Raw genomic sequence first — 16166 nt, forward strand, 5'->3', positions numbered from 1 at the left:
ATAGTCGCCTTTAACGACAAGCATAGTCGCCTTTTACAGCAAGCATGGGTTGCTGAAGACCTATTCTACCCCGGAATCTTCACGGGTCAGCTGCTGGTTTAAGTGGCAAGTACTCACTACCGTGTGTGGTGGATCACAAATAACAACATGGAATAAGTGAACAAAACCAGCCTTGACACTGTTTCAATGAGCAGGTAAAATGTACTTTTCTAGGGGGCTGATCAAGGCAGAAGGCATAGTAGGACTGTGTTTGTTGCCTTTGTACCTTGATTACCTTCACGAAACTGTCAGTTGACTTTGCACATGTTTCAAAATCACTCCAGATAATTCAGATTGAATTACAATAGAACAATGTTGATGTTTCTCTTTGGTCAGGTTTTAAAGGCACAGTCTGTACAGAGAGACCTCGGTAACTGACCATACGTCCACATATTTAGACAAACTACTCATTGCGGAGTGGCAAAAGAACTGTCAGAACTTTATCTTCTCACCCACCTGAGGTAGTACTCTAACCGTGTATGGTTTAATCAACCCTTAACGTGAACTGATCAAAGATGTGTTTGTAAACATTGGCACCTTGGACTTTTGGGGTGTTTTATTTTCTAAAGGTCCTTTCACCATGAGCTAGATAAGAAGCAGCTGTAATGTAGAAGTTTGCAGCCTTCGTTTTCATTAACAACATCATTTAATTTGTGAAACCCACGCTTACTGCTGTAATTGTACTGTAATCGTACACTTAGCATGTCTGTATATACACATTACATTTAATCACCTTAATGTATTTACAGATAACTTCAGGGAGGGAACATTTATCATTGGCTTCATATAACATGCACCATCACAGCCAACATCAAAGTGTGCGCCCTCCCAGGACCAGGTCTGTTTTATCTGTGTTAACGATTGTATCAGTCCCTGGTATACTGGAGTGGCAGCTGGTTTAAGTTTTGTTGGTTGGTTTGTTGTTTTACGCCGCACTCAGCACTATTTCAGCAATAAGATGGCGGTCTGTAAATAATCGAGTCTGGACCAGACAATCCAGTGATTGACATCATGAACATCGATCCACGTAGTTGGGATCGATGACATGCATCAACCAAGTCAGCGAGCCTGACCACCCGATCCCGTTAGTCGCCTTTTACGGCAAGAATGGGTTGCTGAAGACCTATTCTACCCCAGAATCTTCACGGGTCAGCGGCTGGTTTAAGTTGCAAGTACTCACTACCATGTGTGGTGGATCACAAATAACAACATGGAATAACTGAACAAAACCAGCCTTGACACTTTGTCAATGAGCAGGTAAAATGTACTTTTCTAGGGGGCTGATCAAGGCAGAAGGCATAGTAGGACTGTGTTTGTTGCCTTCGTTACTGTCAGTTGACTTTGCACATGTTTCAAAATCACTCCAGATAATTCAGATTGAATAACAATAGAACAATGTTGATGTTTTTCTTTGGTCAGGTTTTAAAGGCACAGTCTGTACAGAGAGACCTCGGTAACTGACCATACGTCCACATATTTAGACAAACTACTCATTGTGGCATGGCAAAAAAAAAGTCAGAACTTTATCTTCTCACCCACCTGAGGTAGTACTCTAACCGTGTATGGTTTAATCAACCCTTAACGTGAACTGATCAAGGAGTGTTTGTAAATATTGTCAATTTACCTTTGATTCTTTGGACTTTTGGGGAGTTTCATTTTCTGGTTCATCTTGTATGCTTGCTGGCTTTTCCAATACCTCCTGAGGTAATGATTTAATAAGTTCTTCTAAAGGAAGTTCACTTTCCTTCTGCAATTCTTCTAATTCTTTCATTTCTGCTTCCTGGAATGAAGAAGGACAATTAAATTAGTATCGATTGATGCCTGATTATTCTTAAAGGCATATAAGCCTAAGAGTGAGTGAGTGAGTTGGGTTTTATGCCTTTTTTAACAGTATTCCAGCTATATCACGACGCGTCAGCTTAATGTGGGAGGAAAGCCCGAAGTGATGCAGGTTTACCACTTCGGTGAAACCCACGAGCACGGGTATGGTGCTGACAAACCTAGAAACATAATCGGGGTGAACCGGGATTCGAACCCACAATCATAGGTTTCTGGCGTGCCCAAGGGACGCAACTCTGCACAGCTAATCGCGGCGCCTTAAACGACTGGGCCAATCGTGCCCCGTATTAGCCTTTGAAGAGTTATTCAAATCATGATCAAGGAAATGTGAACAAACCTCATCAATCCCTGCTTCATTTTCTTCTTTCTCAATTGTTTCTTCATCATCACTTGCCGTTCCCTGCGGTTCGAACTCCACTGGAAAAGAATAAGGATATTTATTGTATGCTTGTTATCTGTCTACAGCGACACCCTACCAGAACAAAACCTGCTGATCCTGGGGAACTACTTTGTGGAGGCTTACTGACAAGAACAAGGTAAACAAGAAAGGTGCTAGGATGATATAACTTCCCATCAGAAACATGTATCATGAACTATTTTGACTTGACCACATTTGGTGACAATTGATCTCAAATAAGCGCAATGCAATAACATTTAAGAACAGAAGGTCCCATTCCTCTAGCTACCTGTATAATTATGTCAAAAGCACTTCCTGTTTAATGAATGTCAATCTCAGCCATGAAGTGCCTAGAGTTCATGAACATAAAGTTTCATCAAATTCCAATCAAAATGCTCATGATATAGTGCATACACAAGCTTTTGGGGTGTCTAATTCCTGAGTGACCTTGACCTTTAATATGTCCAACATAATCCAATCATGTTCAAAAGAAATTCCCCTGGGACATACAGGACAGCAGGTATGAAGTATAAACACAAAGTTAAGAAAATAATTAATAATAATTTAGAGTATGACCAATAACACCTTTAAACGATCCATTCATACAGATATTTGGTAATCCAGAGGATTTCACTGATAACAGTACTGGCCAGAAAAACAGGTTTTTACTGTGTATAATTTCATTGATCAGGTTCATTGTTCAACCATGTGTTCAACCACTCATACCATGTGATCAGGGCATACAATCTGATTTTTGTACTCTTCGAGATCAGTAGCAACATGTCTGCCATTATTGTTAATAGACAATTGAATCCTCTTTATGTCTCGTCATTTACTCAACAATAGCATGCTACTGGGATTCATCTACACTTGCTCAGCAGACTATACTTTGCTCAGAATCTGCAGCAAGTATCAGTAAAATTCCCAAATGGGAATCACTAATTTCCCAAATCATGTTATATATCATAACTACTGTTATGTACAACTAATGTTATATTTCACTAATTGAAGCACAATAGTGATTTCCCCGCTCTTAGTTTGGGATTCTGGACAGCAATAGAAATTGGCACTAGTCCCACTGTCCTTGACAAACTGCGCAATAGTTAAGGTATCATAAGGACTAGTAGAAATTTGCCATTTTTAAGGGTTTTGCTATATGTTATCATTTTAAGGACTAGTGGACTAAAAAGGTTAGTTTCTACCGCTGTACAGACATGTTCAAATGTGTATCGGAGCCATGGTCTAGTGGTAGAAAAATCTAGCTCTTGATGAATAGGGAGTATACCCCAATATTTTGGAAGCAGGAAATTTGTGATTTTTCTGAACTTTGGTGTGAATCTCAAAAACAAAAACATACAGAATAATATAAAAATTAATTTCCTCATGGATAGAGGTCCGTTAACATATACCTTGTAATACTAATATACCCTGTAATAGTGACTTGGCAAACAAATACTGTATCAGACGACTACTTATCTAATCACCATCGACAGTGACAAGAAACATCAACATCTGAGTCTATGTTCGAGATCTTTAGCACTACATGTGTCATTGTAGACAAAATAGTGACTTCAGTCTCGGTCTTATACAAAACACCAGGGACACAGTAATCCTTGATTGGTTGTGCAAACAGGATATGAGAATTTCACACATTTTACATGATATTTTGTTTAGCGCAGAACTCGGCAATATTCCAGCTATATGACAGCAGTCTGTAAATAATCGAGTCTGGACCAGACAATCCATTGATTGCCATCATGAGCATCGATCCACGCAATTGGGATACAATGACATGCATCAAGCAAGTCCGATCACGCGATCCCGTTAGTGGTCTCTTATGACAAGCATGGGTTGCTGAAGATGTATTCTAACCCGGACCTTCTAAGGTTTTTTGCATGATATATGAAATATAATCCATGACTGTCTCTTCAACACAAAGAGTCTATTTCCCCTTTGTATGACTGAAGTGCATAAAAAAGTATATATGTTAACGATACTCCCTAGTTGGTGTAGGTTTGCATACTTAAAGAGCTAAGTTTCAGAGATACTTTTGTACTAACAGCTTAATTTTGCAACAAAGATAGACGCACAACTGTATCAGATGACTACTGAGACAAAAACTTAAAACAGAACTGGAAGCTGCATTGCAGGAAGAATAAAAACAATAAGGGATGACAGTTGTAGGTACTCCATTCTCTTTTCAAAATGTACACAGCAACTGAATTCTTTCAGTTTTATCAACAGGAGAAATAGTTGTGTCAGACGACTACTGTTCTAATCACCATCGACAGTGACAAGAAACATCAACATCTGAGTCTATGTTCGAGATCTTTAGCACTACATGTGTCATTGTAGACATAATAGTGACTTCAGTCTCGTTGACAAGCATTCACACATCTGATGTACCCAATAAATAATAATAAATAATAATAAATGAATATCTGCGCTCCGCTTTAGAGCAATGTGTTGACACATGCATATTGAAGCACTTACACCATTATAACCACATTCAATGAAGCAGTATGCAATTGATTATATTTCTCAGCTCTCTTTGTATTACAACCCAAACCGCCTATGAGGTGCTAGTAGGTAAACAGTAAAACTAAATAAAATTTGATCCCTTGGAACTTGCGGGTATGTGGATGGATCGAGGGTCCACAAGGTCCAAGTAACAAGTCACATATCCAAAACAAAAGTGTAACATGTAAGAAGATGTTGAACAAATTCAGCGCTGTCTATAAATTGATAATGATAATGCAGGAAAATGAAAGGAAGTAAAGACACCATTATTCTGTGACAATGATAACCCAGGCCAGTCATGTTTTGAAAATACATATAGCACTTGCAATTTATAGTTTCAGATCTTATCAACTCCAGTGATAAGTGTTTCCGATGACTACTTATCTGACCACCATTGACAGTGACAAGAAACATCAACATCTAAGTCTATGTTCGAGATCTTTAGCACTACATGTGTCATTGTAGACAAAATAGTGACTTCAGTCTCGTTAACTAAGTCATTCAACCAGGGCTAAAATGTCCTTAACCATAAACTGGAAAAACTGGTATGTGAAGATAGTGAAAGCAATTCCTTTTTTGGGACTGTTCCAATTTAGCACATGACAAAAACATTGTAAGTGAGTGAGTATGGTTTTACGCTGCTTTAAGCAATATTCCAGCAATATCACGATGGGGGACACCAGAAATGGGCTTCACACATTGTACCAATGTCAGGAATCGAAACCCGGATCTTCAGCGTGACAACAAAAAAAGATTATGAACAGTTTCAACAATCAGCTTACAGAGCAGGCACACACAGTATTTAAAATGTAACAAATTGGCAGGCCGCCATCAGGACCCCGAGAATTGACAAGCTGCTGGCCTTACTAAACGCCTCAGGCCCTCCTTAAAAACAATGCAGCTTATTGTCACAAACAAATCCGCACATAAATTTAATGACTGTTAAAAGGACTAATACAAATCTGAAACTATAGGCCCGACACTCCACCTACTTGTCAGGGGCCAAAGGGCAAGCGCTTATTTCGAACATTGGGCACACTAACACTATTCCCTCCCTTGTAAAAGTATCACTTGTGAGAAGTTGTTAAAAAAATATATTAAGCTCTTTATTTAAACTGATAGAACAAAGGTTGCACATACATGTGCGTGCGTGACCACTTCAATTATCTCCATAACAACCAGTCATAAACTAAACATAATACAGTTTTAGTGCTGGAAATAACAGGTAGAAAGTAAGTTGACAGGAATCTATGCTATTGTAAAGTTTCAGATTCTATGAACTCTTATCGTTGTGTCAGACGACTACTGTTCTAATCACCATTGACAGTGGCAAGAAACATCAACATCTGAGTCTATGTTCGAGATCTTTAGCACTACATGTGTCATTGTAGACAAAATAGTGACTTCAGTCTCGTTGACTAAGTCATTCAACCAGGGCTAAAATGTCCTTAACCATAAACTGGAAAAACTGGTATGTGAAGATAGTGAAAGCAATTCCTTATTTGGGACTGTTCCAATTTAGCACATGACAAAATGTTGTAAGTGAGTGAGTATGGTTTTACGCTGCTTTTAGCAATATTCCAGCAATATCACAATGAGGGACACCAGACATGGGCTTCACACATTGTACCAATGTCAGGAATCGAACCCGGGTCTTCAGCGTGACGACAAAAAAGATAATGAACAGTTTCAACAATCAGCTGTCTTTGCTTACAGAGCAGGCACACACAGTATTTAAAATGTAACAAATTGGCAGGCCGCCATCAGGACCCCGAGAATTGACAAGCTGCTGGCCTTACTAAATGCCTCAGGCCCTCCTTAAAAACAATGCAGCTTATTGTCACAAACAAATCGGCACATAAATTCAAAGACTGTTAAAAGGACTAATACAAATCTGAAACTATAGGCCCGACACTCCACCTACTTGTCAGGGGCCAAAGGGCAAGCGCTTATTTCGAACATTGGGCACACTAACACTATTCCCTCCCTTGTAAAAGTATCACTTGTGGGAAGTTGTTAAAAAAAAAATACGTGCTTTATTTAAACTGATAGAACAAAGGTTGCACATACATATGTGTGCAGGACCACTTCAATTATCTCCATAACAACCAGTCATAAACTAAACATAATACAGTTTTAGTGCTGGAAATAACAGGTAGAAAGTAAGTTGACAGTAATCTATGCTATTGTAAAGTTTCAGATTCTATGAACTCTTATCGTTGTATCAGACGACTACTGTTCTAATCACCATTGACAGTGGCAAGAAACATCAACATCTGAGTCTATGTTCGAGATCTTTAGCACTACATGTGACATTGTAGACAAAATAGTGACTTCAGTCTCGTTGACAAGCATTCACACATCTGATGTACCCAATAAATAATAATAAATGAATATCTGCGCTCCGCACTCAACCTATCTGCCAGGGGCCAAAGGGCAAGCGCTTATTTCGAACATTGGGCACACTAACAATATTTCCTCCCTTGTAAAAGTTGGGCACACTAACACTATTTCCTCCCTTGTAAAAGTTGGGCACACTAACACTATTTCCTCCCTTGTAAAAGTATCACTTGTGGGAAGTTGTTAAAAAAAATATTAAGCGCTTTATTTAAACTGATAGAACAAAGGTTGCACATACATGTGTGTGCGTGACCACTTCAATTATCTCCATAACAACCAGTCATAAACTAAACATAATACAGTTTTAGTGCTGGAAATAACAGGTAGAAAGTAAGTTGACAGGAATCTATGCTATTGTAAAGTTTCAGATTCTATGAACTCTTATCGTTGTATCAGACGACTACTGTTCTAATCACCATTGACAGTGGCAAGAAACATCAACGTCTGAGTCTATGTTCGAGATCTTTAGCACTACATGTGACATTGTAGACAAAATAGTGACTTCAGTCTCGTTGACAAGCATTCACACATCTGATGTACCCAATAAATAATAATAAATGAATATCTGCGCTCCGCACTCAACCTATCTGCCAGGGGCCAAAGGGCAAGCGCTTATTTCGAACATTGGGCACACTAACAATATTTCCTCCCTTGTAAAAGTTGGGCACACTAACACTATTTCCTCCCTTGTAAAAGTTGGGCACACTAACACTATTTCCTCCCTTGTAAAAGTATCACTTGTGGGAAGTTGTTAAAAAAAATATTAAGCGCTTTATTTAAACTGATAGAACAAAGGTTGCACATACATGTGTGTGCGTGACCACTTCAATTATCTCCATAACAACCAGTCATAAACTAAACATAATACAGTTTTAGTGCTGGAAATAACAGGTAGAAAGTAAGTTGACAGGAATCTATGCTATTGTAAAGTTTCAGATTCTATGAACTCTTATCGTTGTATCAGACGACTACTGTTCTAATCACCATTGACAGTGGCAAGAAACATCAACGTCTGAGTCTATGTTCGAGATCTTTAGCACTACATGTGTCATTGTAGACAAAATAGTGACTTCAGTCTCGATAGGTAAAGCATTCACACATGGCTGAATATTTCTGATAGCTTCAAACTGTGGATCATGCACAACATGACTGATCATGCACAACAAGCATGTCATAGTTGAACAAATCTTTTTTAAAAATTAATCTAATATAACTTGTATCAAAAATATCTTTTGTTAGCCAGTCAATGCACCTAACTTCTGAGTGAATAATCTAACCAGAAGTTGTATGTTGGCATTAGTTTCTGAAGATGTTAGTGTTAACATCTGGGTTTAACATCACATGCATGACATTTTACTGGAACAGTCGCTAAGTAGCAGACAATTGCTGGATGTTGAAGTTGTTTGACACTTTTGATCAACAGAAATTAGTGCTTTCAATGCATGGAATAGTTGCATCATTGAAACTAATACTTGTCCTGTAGTACTTGTCAAACTGCCCAATAGTTGATGCATCATAAGGACTGGGAAATTTGCCATTTTTAAGGATTTAGCCATATGTTATCATTATAAGGACGAGTGGACTATAAATATTAGTTTCTACCACCGAGTTGTAAATGAATCCTATCCTGGTCAATGAATGCTCTAGTTGTATATAATATAATAACCTAAGATCTCACCTATCCTGGACACTCGGTGGTCTAGTCGTATATATTAACCTAAGATCTCACCTATCCTGGACACTCAGTGGTCTAGTTGCATATATTAACCTAAGATCTCACCTATCCTGGACACTCAGTGCTATAGTCGTATATATTAACCTACGATCTCACCTATTCAAACACTGACCCCTTCATATCCCTCTACAAGTAACTAAGAAGCATGTGTTTCAGACCACTACTTATCTAATCACTATGACAGTGACCGACATCGAAATCTGAAACTCATTTCTGAGACAACTAGTGCTACTGCTGCCATGTGGACAGAATAGTCATGTCAGTCTCAAACTTCAATCACCTGTAATTCTAGTGTCCAGTCCTTTTATAACAATTTCATAGAAGCAAACCATGGCTGCATTATCTCAGAGTTCTTAGTTCAAAACAATTGGTAACAAGCATTTTCTGCTGTGGAATCACAATGGGGATGAGAATGAGACAAGTATTCTAACTGTCTTGGGCAACACACATTTTGAAACAAAGGTAACCAGTCAGTGACTTCTGTCACTTGTCCAAAGCCTGAGTCAGGTAAAAACTGTTTGGTCTTGTAAGCTTAGCGAATAGTAATAGTCCATATACCGTATTCGACGTAATAAGCGCCCCGCTCTAATAATCGCCCAAGGCGATATTTGCTAATAGACCCTTCCGATTGATAAATGTACACAAGACTATTCATTCCTGCATAATACGTTTGTTATATGCACCCTTAATTATGGGCAATAAATTTCTGGAAAAATAATATCTGCCGTATATAAACGTTTCAGGCTGTCAGCATAAACCACGAAATTTACGATCTTTCAACTCTGTTGTTTTTCACCAAAATAATATTCTAATAAGAGCCCCCTATTTCAGATTTTGTGAGCGCCCCGGGCGCTTATTATGTAATATCACTAAAATCTACAGAAAATAATGTTAAGAACCATGTTGGGGCGAGTAGACTCAAAAGTTTTCAGCACAGACTGGGTTACCTAAAATCAGAGACTTTCTTCTCATAAGCCAGGTTTGTTCAAGGATCATTTTGAAGGGTACTTCCCTTGTAGTACCTTGATATTTAGACTTTAAAGATTGCGAAGCAGATGGACAAAGCCCTTACCATCTCCTCCTTCACTGGAATGTTCAGGTGAAGTGGCTACAGATGACCCTGCTGCACTGCTTGCTGTGTGCAGTCCCTCTGTAAGCCATGTGGAGTACTTCTCCGTCTGATCCACGATGAAGTTCAAGTGCATGTCTAATGCTTTTCTCCTTTTTTCTTCAAGTCGACTTTGTTGTTTATATTGCACTACCTGTAAATTCAGGAAAGATAATTTTAAAAAAATATGTATAACATAACATAAATTATGTCACTGTGTGTCAGCTTAATGTACAGATGTAGGAGGATGCTCATGATGTCAATAACTGGACTGTCTGGTCCAGACTTGATTATTTACAGACCCCCGTCACATAGCTGGAATATTGATGAGTGCGGCATAAAATAACAAACTAACTGTTTCAGTTCTTATGAACATCACAAACCCTTAATAATGGTAAATTTCTACTAGTCTTTATGATATCTAACTATTGGGCAGTTTGGCAAGGACTATAGGACTATTGGGCAGTTTGGCAAGGACTATAGGACTAGTGCCAATTTCTAACACTAGTGATTCAGGTCTCGGATGTTTACCACTTGGTGAAGCCCTTGAGCATGGGTATGATGCTGACAAACCTAGACACACAATCACAGATCCTAACCAATGATCATATGTCTCTCGCGTGCCTAACAGATGGAACTCTGCACAGCGAAGACAAAGAGAGAGAGGGGGGGGGGGCCCAAAACTGGGATTCAAATTGCTAGGCCTTATCTGAAGTTGGTATGTCAAGATCATCAATTATTCATGTCTTATAGATGTATTTTGCATGAGTCTTGTAATAGGAATTCCTCCAGCCCCATGTACAGGGACACACCAAGAAGCCTCTCGTTGGCTTGTTGAATGTTTAAACATTTGACATTTGAAAACACAAAAGTATGTTCTCTTGACATGCTTAAGTCTATTTTTGGCCAGGGCTACAGATCAGGTACAATTGTTGCAACTGTCTTTGGTATTGGCCATATTTGACAATCTCGTGAAACTGAACAAAACATTTTTTCATAGCACAATGCATTACAAAGAGTTTGCAATCTTGGTAGAAGTGATTCAACCCCCCCACTGCCTATCCCCTGCCAGAAAATGTTTATAGGTTTCTGGCATGCCCAAAGGACAACTCTACACAGACAATTGCAGCATCTTACACGACTGGGACACCCTTGCACCCTTAACACATCTCAAGCTAGGCTTCAGATGACTTCTTTCAAGAGTTTCAAGGTTTAAAAAAACCAAAAAACTGATACTGCAGCCGCTTAATCAGAAAGGAAATAAAATCATTCAAAAGGACTTCCATACCTTTTCAATGTTCGACCAAAATTCCTTGACATTCTTTGCCATTTGACCAGCAATTTTCTTTAGTTTCAGCGCTTCTTCCTTCTCAGCCTTTATTTCCTTCTGTTCCTGGTCCTGGTGGTACTTCTGAACCATGCGGGCAATCTGCCGCAACAAGAAACATTTCCATGATGTAGACCATTTTCATTAGATGTCCACACATATACGTTGAAATAGGTCTCAAACAATTTGCTTGCTTGATCTGTTCAGATGTGGTGCATTGACTATCAAGGTCATTGTCATATACTACTCAAAAGAAGTTAAAGAACACCTGACTTTTCAAGTATTGTTTATCTGTAATGTCATCACAGGTGAACTACTGTTTTGAAAAAAATGGTGTTCTTGAACTTCTTTAGTAGTATACATGCAATCCAATCACTGAGAAGTGTTCTAAAATTAAAATGGATCCTTGGGTCCGTGATGTCTTCTGGTGTACTATTTGAATCTATGGACTGAATCTTCAACTTTTAACATCAGGGTTATGACAGGGACCTCTTGGCTTTCACGCTTAATTTCCAAAACTGCTTTGCTGAAGTTTATGCTAAGCCTACCAAGTCAGCAAATCCTAAAGGCGCTTCATAAAAACAGCTTCTACAACAATGTTTACATACTTTTCTAGCAGCAGCTTTCTTCCACTTGCGTTCTTGAATGAAGTCTGCAGCTAACCATGTCATTTCTTCCAGGAGATAATCCCAATGCGCTTTGTTCCGCTGTGGTTCCTGAACTTTGGGGAGACGCCGCGCCGTCCACATGCCATCTTTCCGCAGTTCAGTCACCCGTTGAACCACTTGTGCTTCCTGCAAGTGAAACACGATCGCTTTATAATCTCAGAATCACCGGGCATAACAGAAGTTATCCCCTTTCCATGTCATGTAGCATTAGTTATTGTCCCGGGCCCAATAAAGAAACCAAAGACGCTGTACAGATGCATCAGTTTACCACCTTTTAATTGAAAGTAAACATATTGTCTACTTACAGAATGAGAAGTGGAATAGTCGGTCATGACTTGACAGATTAACCAGTCGTATGACAAAAATGGGTATTCTTTAACTTGATTAATATATTTATGGAAATAACTACTGAGCTGCTCCTTCAACAAACAGATGCTAACTTTCAAGTTAACATACATCTGAAAATCCCCACCAAAGTAACTGCTTCATCTTCAGATTCTTCCCTGTTCATATTCCACTATTATTATTACATTAGGATCATAGTGACAGGGATTTACGTGAAGCACAAATGTTGATCACAGATGCAGAAAAAGAATTGTGTGCCCTGAAGGACAGACAATAATATTTGTTACCTGCAGAGCATCAAGTACAGTTATGATATCTGTCAATTCATTTATCCATCAATCACGACCATTGTCCACATTGATTCATTCCAGGTTCTAAAGTAGGTATCAAAACATACAGTAATCTAAACAATTTCATTACCTTACAGGACCCTCATATTGCCTGCAGTGACCCTTAAAATTAATTATTTGTATAGTCTGGAAGGTAATTTAAGGTACCGACATTTACTACAAAATCTGAAAAACTATCGGACCTGACTGGACAGATATTGTAGTAAACGTCGGTACCTTAAATTACCTTCCAGACTATAAGTCAAGGTAAAATCTTGTAGATATTTTTAGCTTGTCAGTTACCTGTTTGGCTCTTTCCACAATAGCCTCCTGAGAGCCTATTGTGCTGTCATACACAGCTGATATGGATTGCTGTCGGGTCTGCAGTCGTGGGGAGGTCGGGGACTTTGGAAGTCTAGCAGGTGCAGCAACAGTATTACCCCTGGAAATTGACAGGTATGTGTCGTCAATATCAATCAATGACAGACCTTGTAGGACATCACTTGGACAACATCAGTGTTTCAGACAAGGTGTCCAACCACTCATATCGTGTGATCAGGGCATAGGTATCTGATGGCTTTACTCTTCGAGATCAGTAGCAACTTGTCTTACAAGATTGTCAGACAAGTGAATCCTTTTAAGGTCTCGAATTCAAAACAAAATTTCACACTGTACAACCTAAAAGTGCAATATTAGATCTGTAGTGCCTTTAAAAGAATTTCTGGTTTTGATAATTAAAATCCTTTCACGAGCTCTCTGTGATGGTAATGTTTAAGAACCTTTCTTCCCTTTGTACAAAATAAGACTCAGCAGATTTTCTGTGAACTAGTTTTCTGACAAGTTTTTTTTGATAAGGGAAAGGTGGTTGCTCAATGTTAAACACTGAAATAGTGAAGATTTGGAAATAGATAAAAAGAATTCCGTCATATATTGTTTGAAAACATAGAGACAACAGTTGACACAATTTATGGAAATGTCATTCATCAATTAAAGGGGAATGAAAAAAAAGAAGTTACATAGAGTTAATTGGGTTTGGTGGTGGTCTTAGCAACATTCGATACAGTCCCATGACCAATCCCACCCACGCTTGAAATAAATTACAAGTCCCTTATTATACCGAAATAGTGAAGCTTCGGTATAGAGCCTTATACCAATGTCAAGCAAGACTGAAATGCTTATCAAACAATTCACGAAATCAGTAACATACGCTGATGTGATTGGAGTTTTTATAGCTTGAGTGGTTTGTATATGAAGCTGCTTCTCGGGTATGCTCTTTGTAAGCTGCATCTGGAGCTGGGAAGAGGCTACACACGTGGACGACAGTACGGGGATGGTGCTTGTGCCGCTGTGAGGTGTCACTGTTGTCACAGCTGTGTGACCACTCAAGGAACCCAGTATAGCAGATCCAGGTGTAGCTGAAATTGGACTTGGACAATGATTTACTGACAGACAATGATAACTTCATCAAACGGGTAACATTTCAGAACTATCATTGAACAATTGCACATGATTTAAAATGTAATATGTTCATAAACTTGTGAATTTTGTTGTGCAATCTGAGACATCCGACATGTTTAATAAAAACGTACAAGGTTACATTTGGGCCGAATCATGTTATATTATGTGTCCAAATAAGCACCATGGATCTTTCAAGAAAACTGGAAGAATAAGTTACTGTTATGAACACTGGAACACAGATGACAGGTAACATGATTTAGTAACAGAAAGCAAGAGAAGAAAGTAACTATTGATTAGAAAAGACGTGTTGTGCCAGTGCAAATACTGTCTAAAATCCAAGCCATCCTGATACATAACCCTGGGCGATGCGCCACAGAGTGATCTTAGTGCTAAGGTTATCGTAACTCCCATATCTTAATATAGGCTTAAGATAGTCGTTGCACTAGCATCGCTTTGTGGAGCGGGGCCCTGAACTAGTATATGCTTAACCTTACAACTAACCAAGTGTATGATGGACATTGCAAAATTTGCAGCTATTCACCATTCAACTGATTATCTTTCATCCTTCCTAATGGGTACAGAATCTTTTTCTAGATTAATCTAGGAATTTAGATCAATTCATTTTCTAGGGCATTGACTGAACGTCATCCATAACTTTATAAAGATTGATTATTTTTTTCTGATTTGCAAAAGATACAGAAGATTGTCCTATCAAAAGTTGATAAAATTATGAAAAGCTCCAATTGTCTATCGACACTTTCAAAAATCAAATACTATTTTTGAAGTTTAACAATATTGGCCAATTTAATTCAGAAACTGGAGTGCCATGTAGATAGTCATAATTTTTTATATATATTTTGCGTTACAGAAATGCATTAATGTTTGGCTTGCAAATGAGCTGCTTAAAACTTTCATCATGTCAATGTATGTAGCCAATTTGTCCCAGTTCGAAAACATATTCATGTTTTGTTTTCATTGACTTTTTGAAGTTGCAACTACGCAATATCGGGGGATTGGTTACATTACTATTCAACGACAGCCCTATTTTTTTAATCACAGCTAGCTAGAAGTGTTTTTTTTGGCACGTCAGTGTTTCCGTTTTCTGGGAATTGCTTGTTTTTGATGAGTAAAATAGGACTGGTGATTTGAGATGTCTTGAGAGTTCTTGAGTTCACTACACAAGAGGTGGTGAACTCGGTTTTGGGCAAGGAATCTATCAATGTTGTGCTACATCACTTCATCCCTGAGAGCCTGATGATGTCATGCCTATTGTTGACAGAACATGCATTCAGCGACTTTCCTAATTCAAGAGTGTGAGTGCAGTGACTGGAACAAGTACATTTGACAAAACTTGTCAACTCATTATATATACATGACTTTTTAGGGGTATTTCCAGACTTTGCAAGCTTGTCACAGATTGCTTTGGCCCTGCCAGTCAATAGTGTAACAGCTAACGTGGATTCAGCATCCAAAATTGCATATTCATAGGAAGCAGAAACAGGTTATGTGAGCGGCGTTTGAATAATTTGATGGTCCTAAACATGCACGCAGAAAACGAGCCCTACAACTTCAACAGAGCAGTACAACGTTGTTCAGAAATCTAAACAAAATCGGTAATAGTGTGTACGTGCTACGTCTGTTACAGTTTACCATGTCGTTGAATATATTTATTATGTGACTGGTCAAAAATAGCCAGGACCGATATTTTAAATGAGTGCCAGTCTGTTGGATAGGTAGTTTCAAAAGGTAACGGAAACACTGCATGTTGACAGACTAATTTAACAATGACATGTAGAGAATGAGTTTACCTGCCAAGGAAGGTTGTGCAGCACACTGGGTGCGGGGAAGGAGAGTACTAGGTTGTCTCCCTTGACCCAACTTGCTCTCTGACCCTGCAGAGCAAAAGGGCATGTGCAAGCTGTGCTTGGAAAGCCAGGAGAAAAAGGAAGTCTAGGACAGTATGTTTTGCTACAAAACATTTCGTGGGATTGGGCACTTATC

The 16166-nt window shown here is 38.7% G+C and overlaps 1 protein-coding gene across 8 annotated transcripts in view; it reads right to left on the reverse strand.

Annotated features, from left to right (window-relative positions):
* Positions 1 to 16166, reverse strand: part of LOC124132042 (helicase domino-like) — an 88284-nt gene that overhangs the window by 63725 nt on the left and 8393 nt on the right. For 5 of the 8 annotated variants that reach the window (XM_046495630.2, XM_046495628.2, XM_046495627.2 and 2 more), the window contains exons 6-13: positions 15974 to 16057; positions 13915 to 14122; positions 13011 to 13149; positions 11974 to 12159; positions 11327 to 11467; positions 10003 to 10192; positions 2216 to 2295; positions 1664 to 1819 (exon numbers count right to left, since the gene is read on the reverse strand). In XM_046495630.2, coding sequence (XP_046351586.2) covers positions 1664 to 1819; positions 2216 to 2295; positions 10003 to 10192; positions 11327 to 11467; positions 11974 to 12159; positions 13011 to 13149; positions 13915 to 14122; positions 15974 to 16057 — 1184 coding nt within the window. The remainder of the gene's footprint in view (positions 1 to 1663; positions 1820 to 2215; positions 2296 to 10002; positions 10193 to 11326; positions 11468 to 11973; positions 12160 to 13010; positions 13150 to 13914; positions 14123 to 15973; positions 16058 to 16166) is intronic. The other 3 variants (XM_046495631.2, XM_046495629.2, XM_046495632.2) reach the window with 1 other exon arrangement.

This window comes from Haliotis rufescens, unplaced genomic scaffold (genome assembly GCF_023055435.1).
Source record: "Haliotis rufescens isolate VD_foot unplaced genomic scaffold, xgHalRufe1.0.p SCAF_15, whole genome shotgun sequence".
Lineage (NCBI taxonomy): Eukaryota > Metazoa > Mollusca > Gastropoda > Lepetellida > Haliotidae > Haliotis > Haliotis rufescens.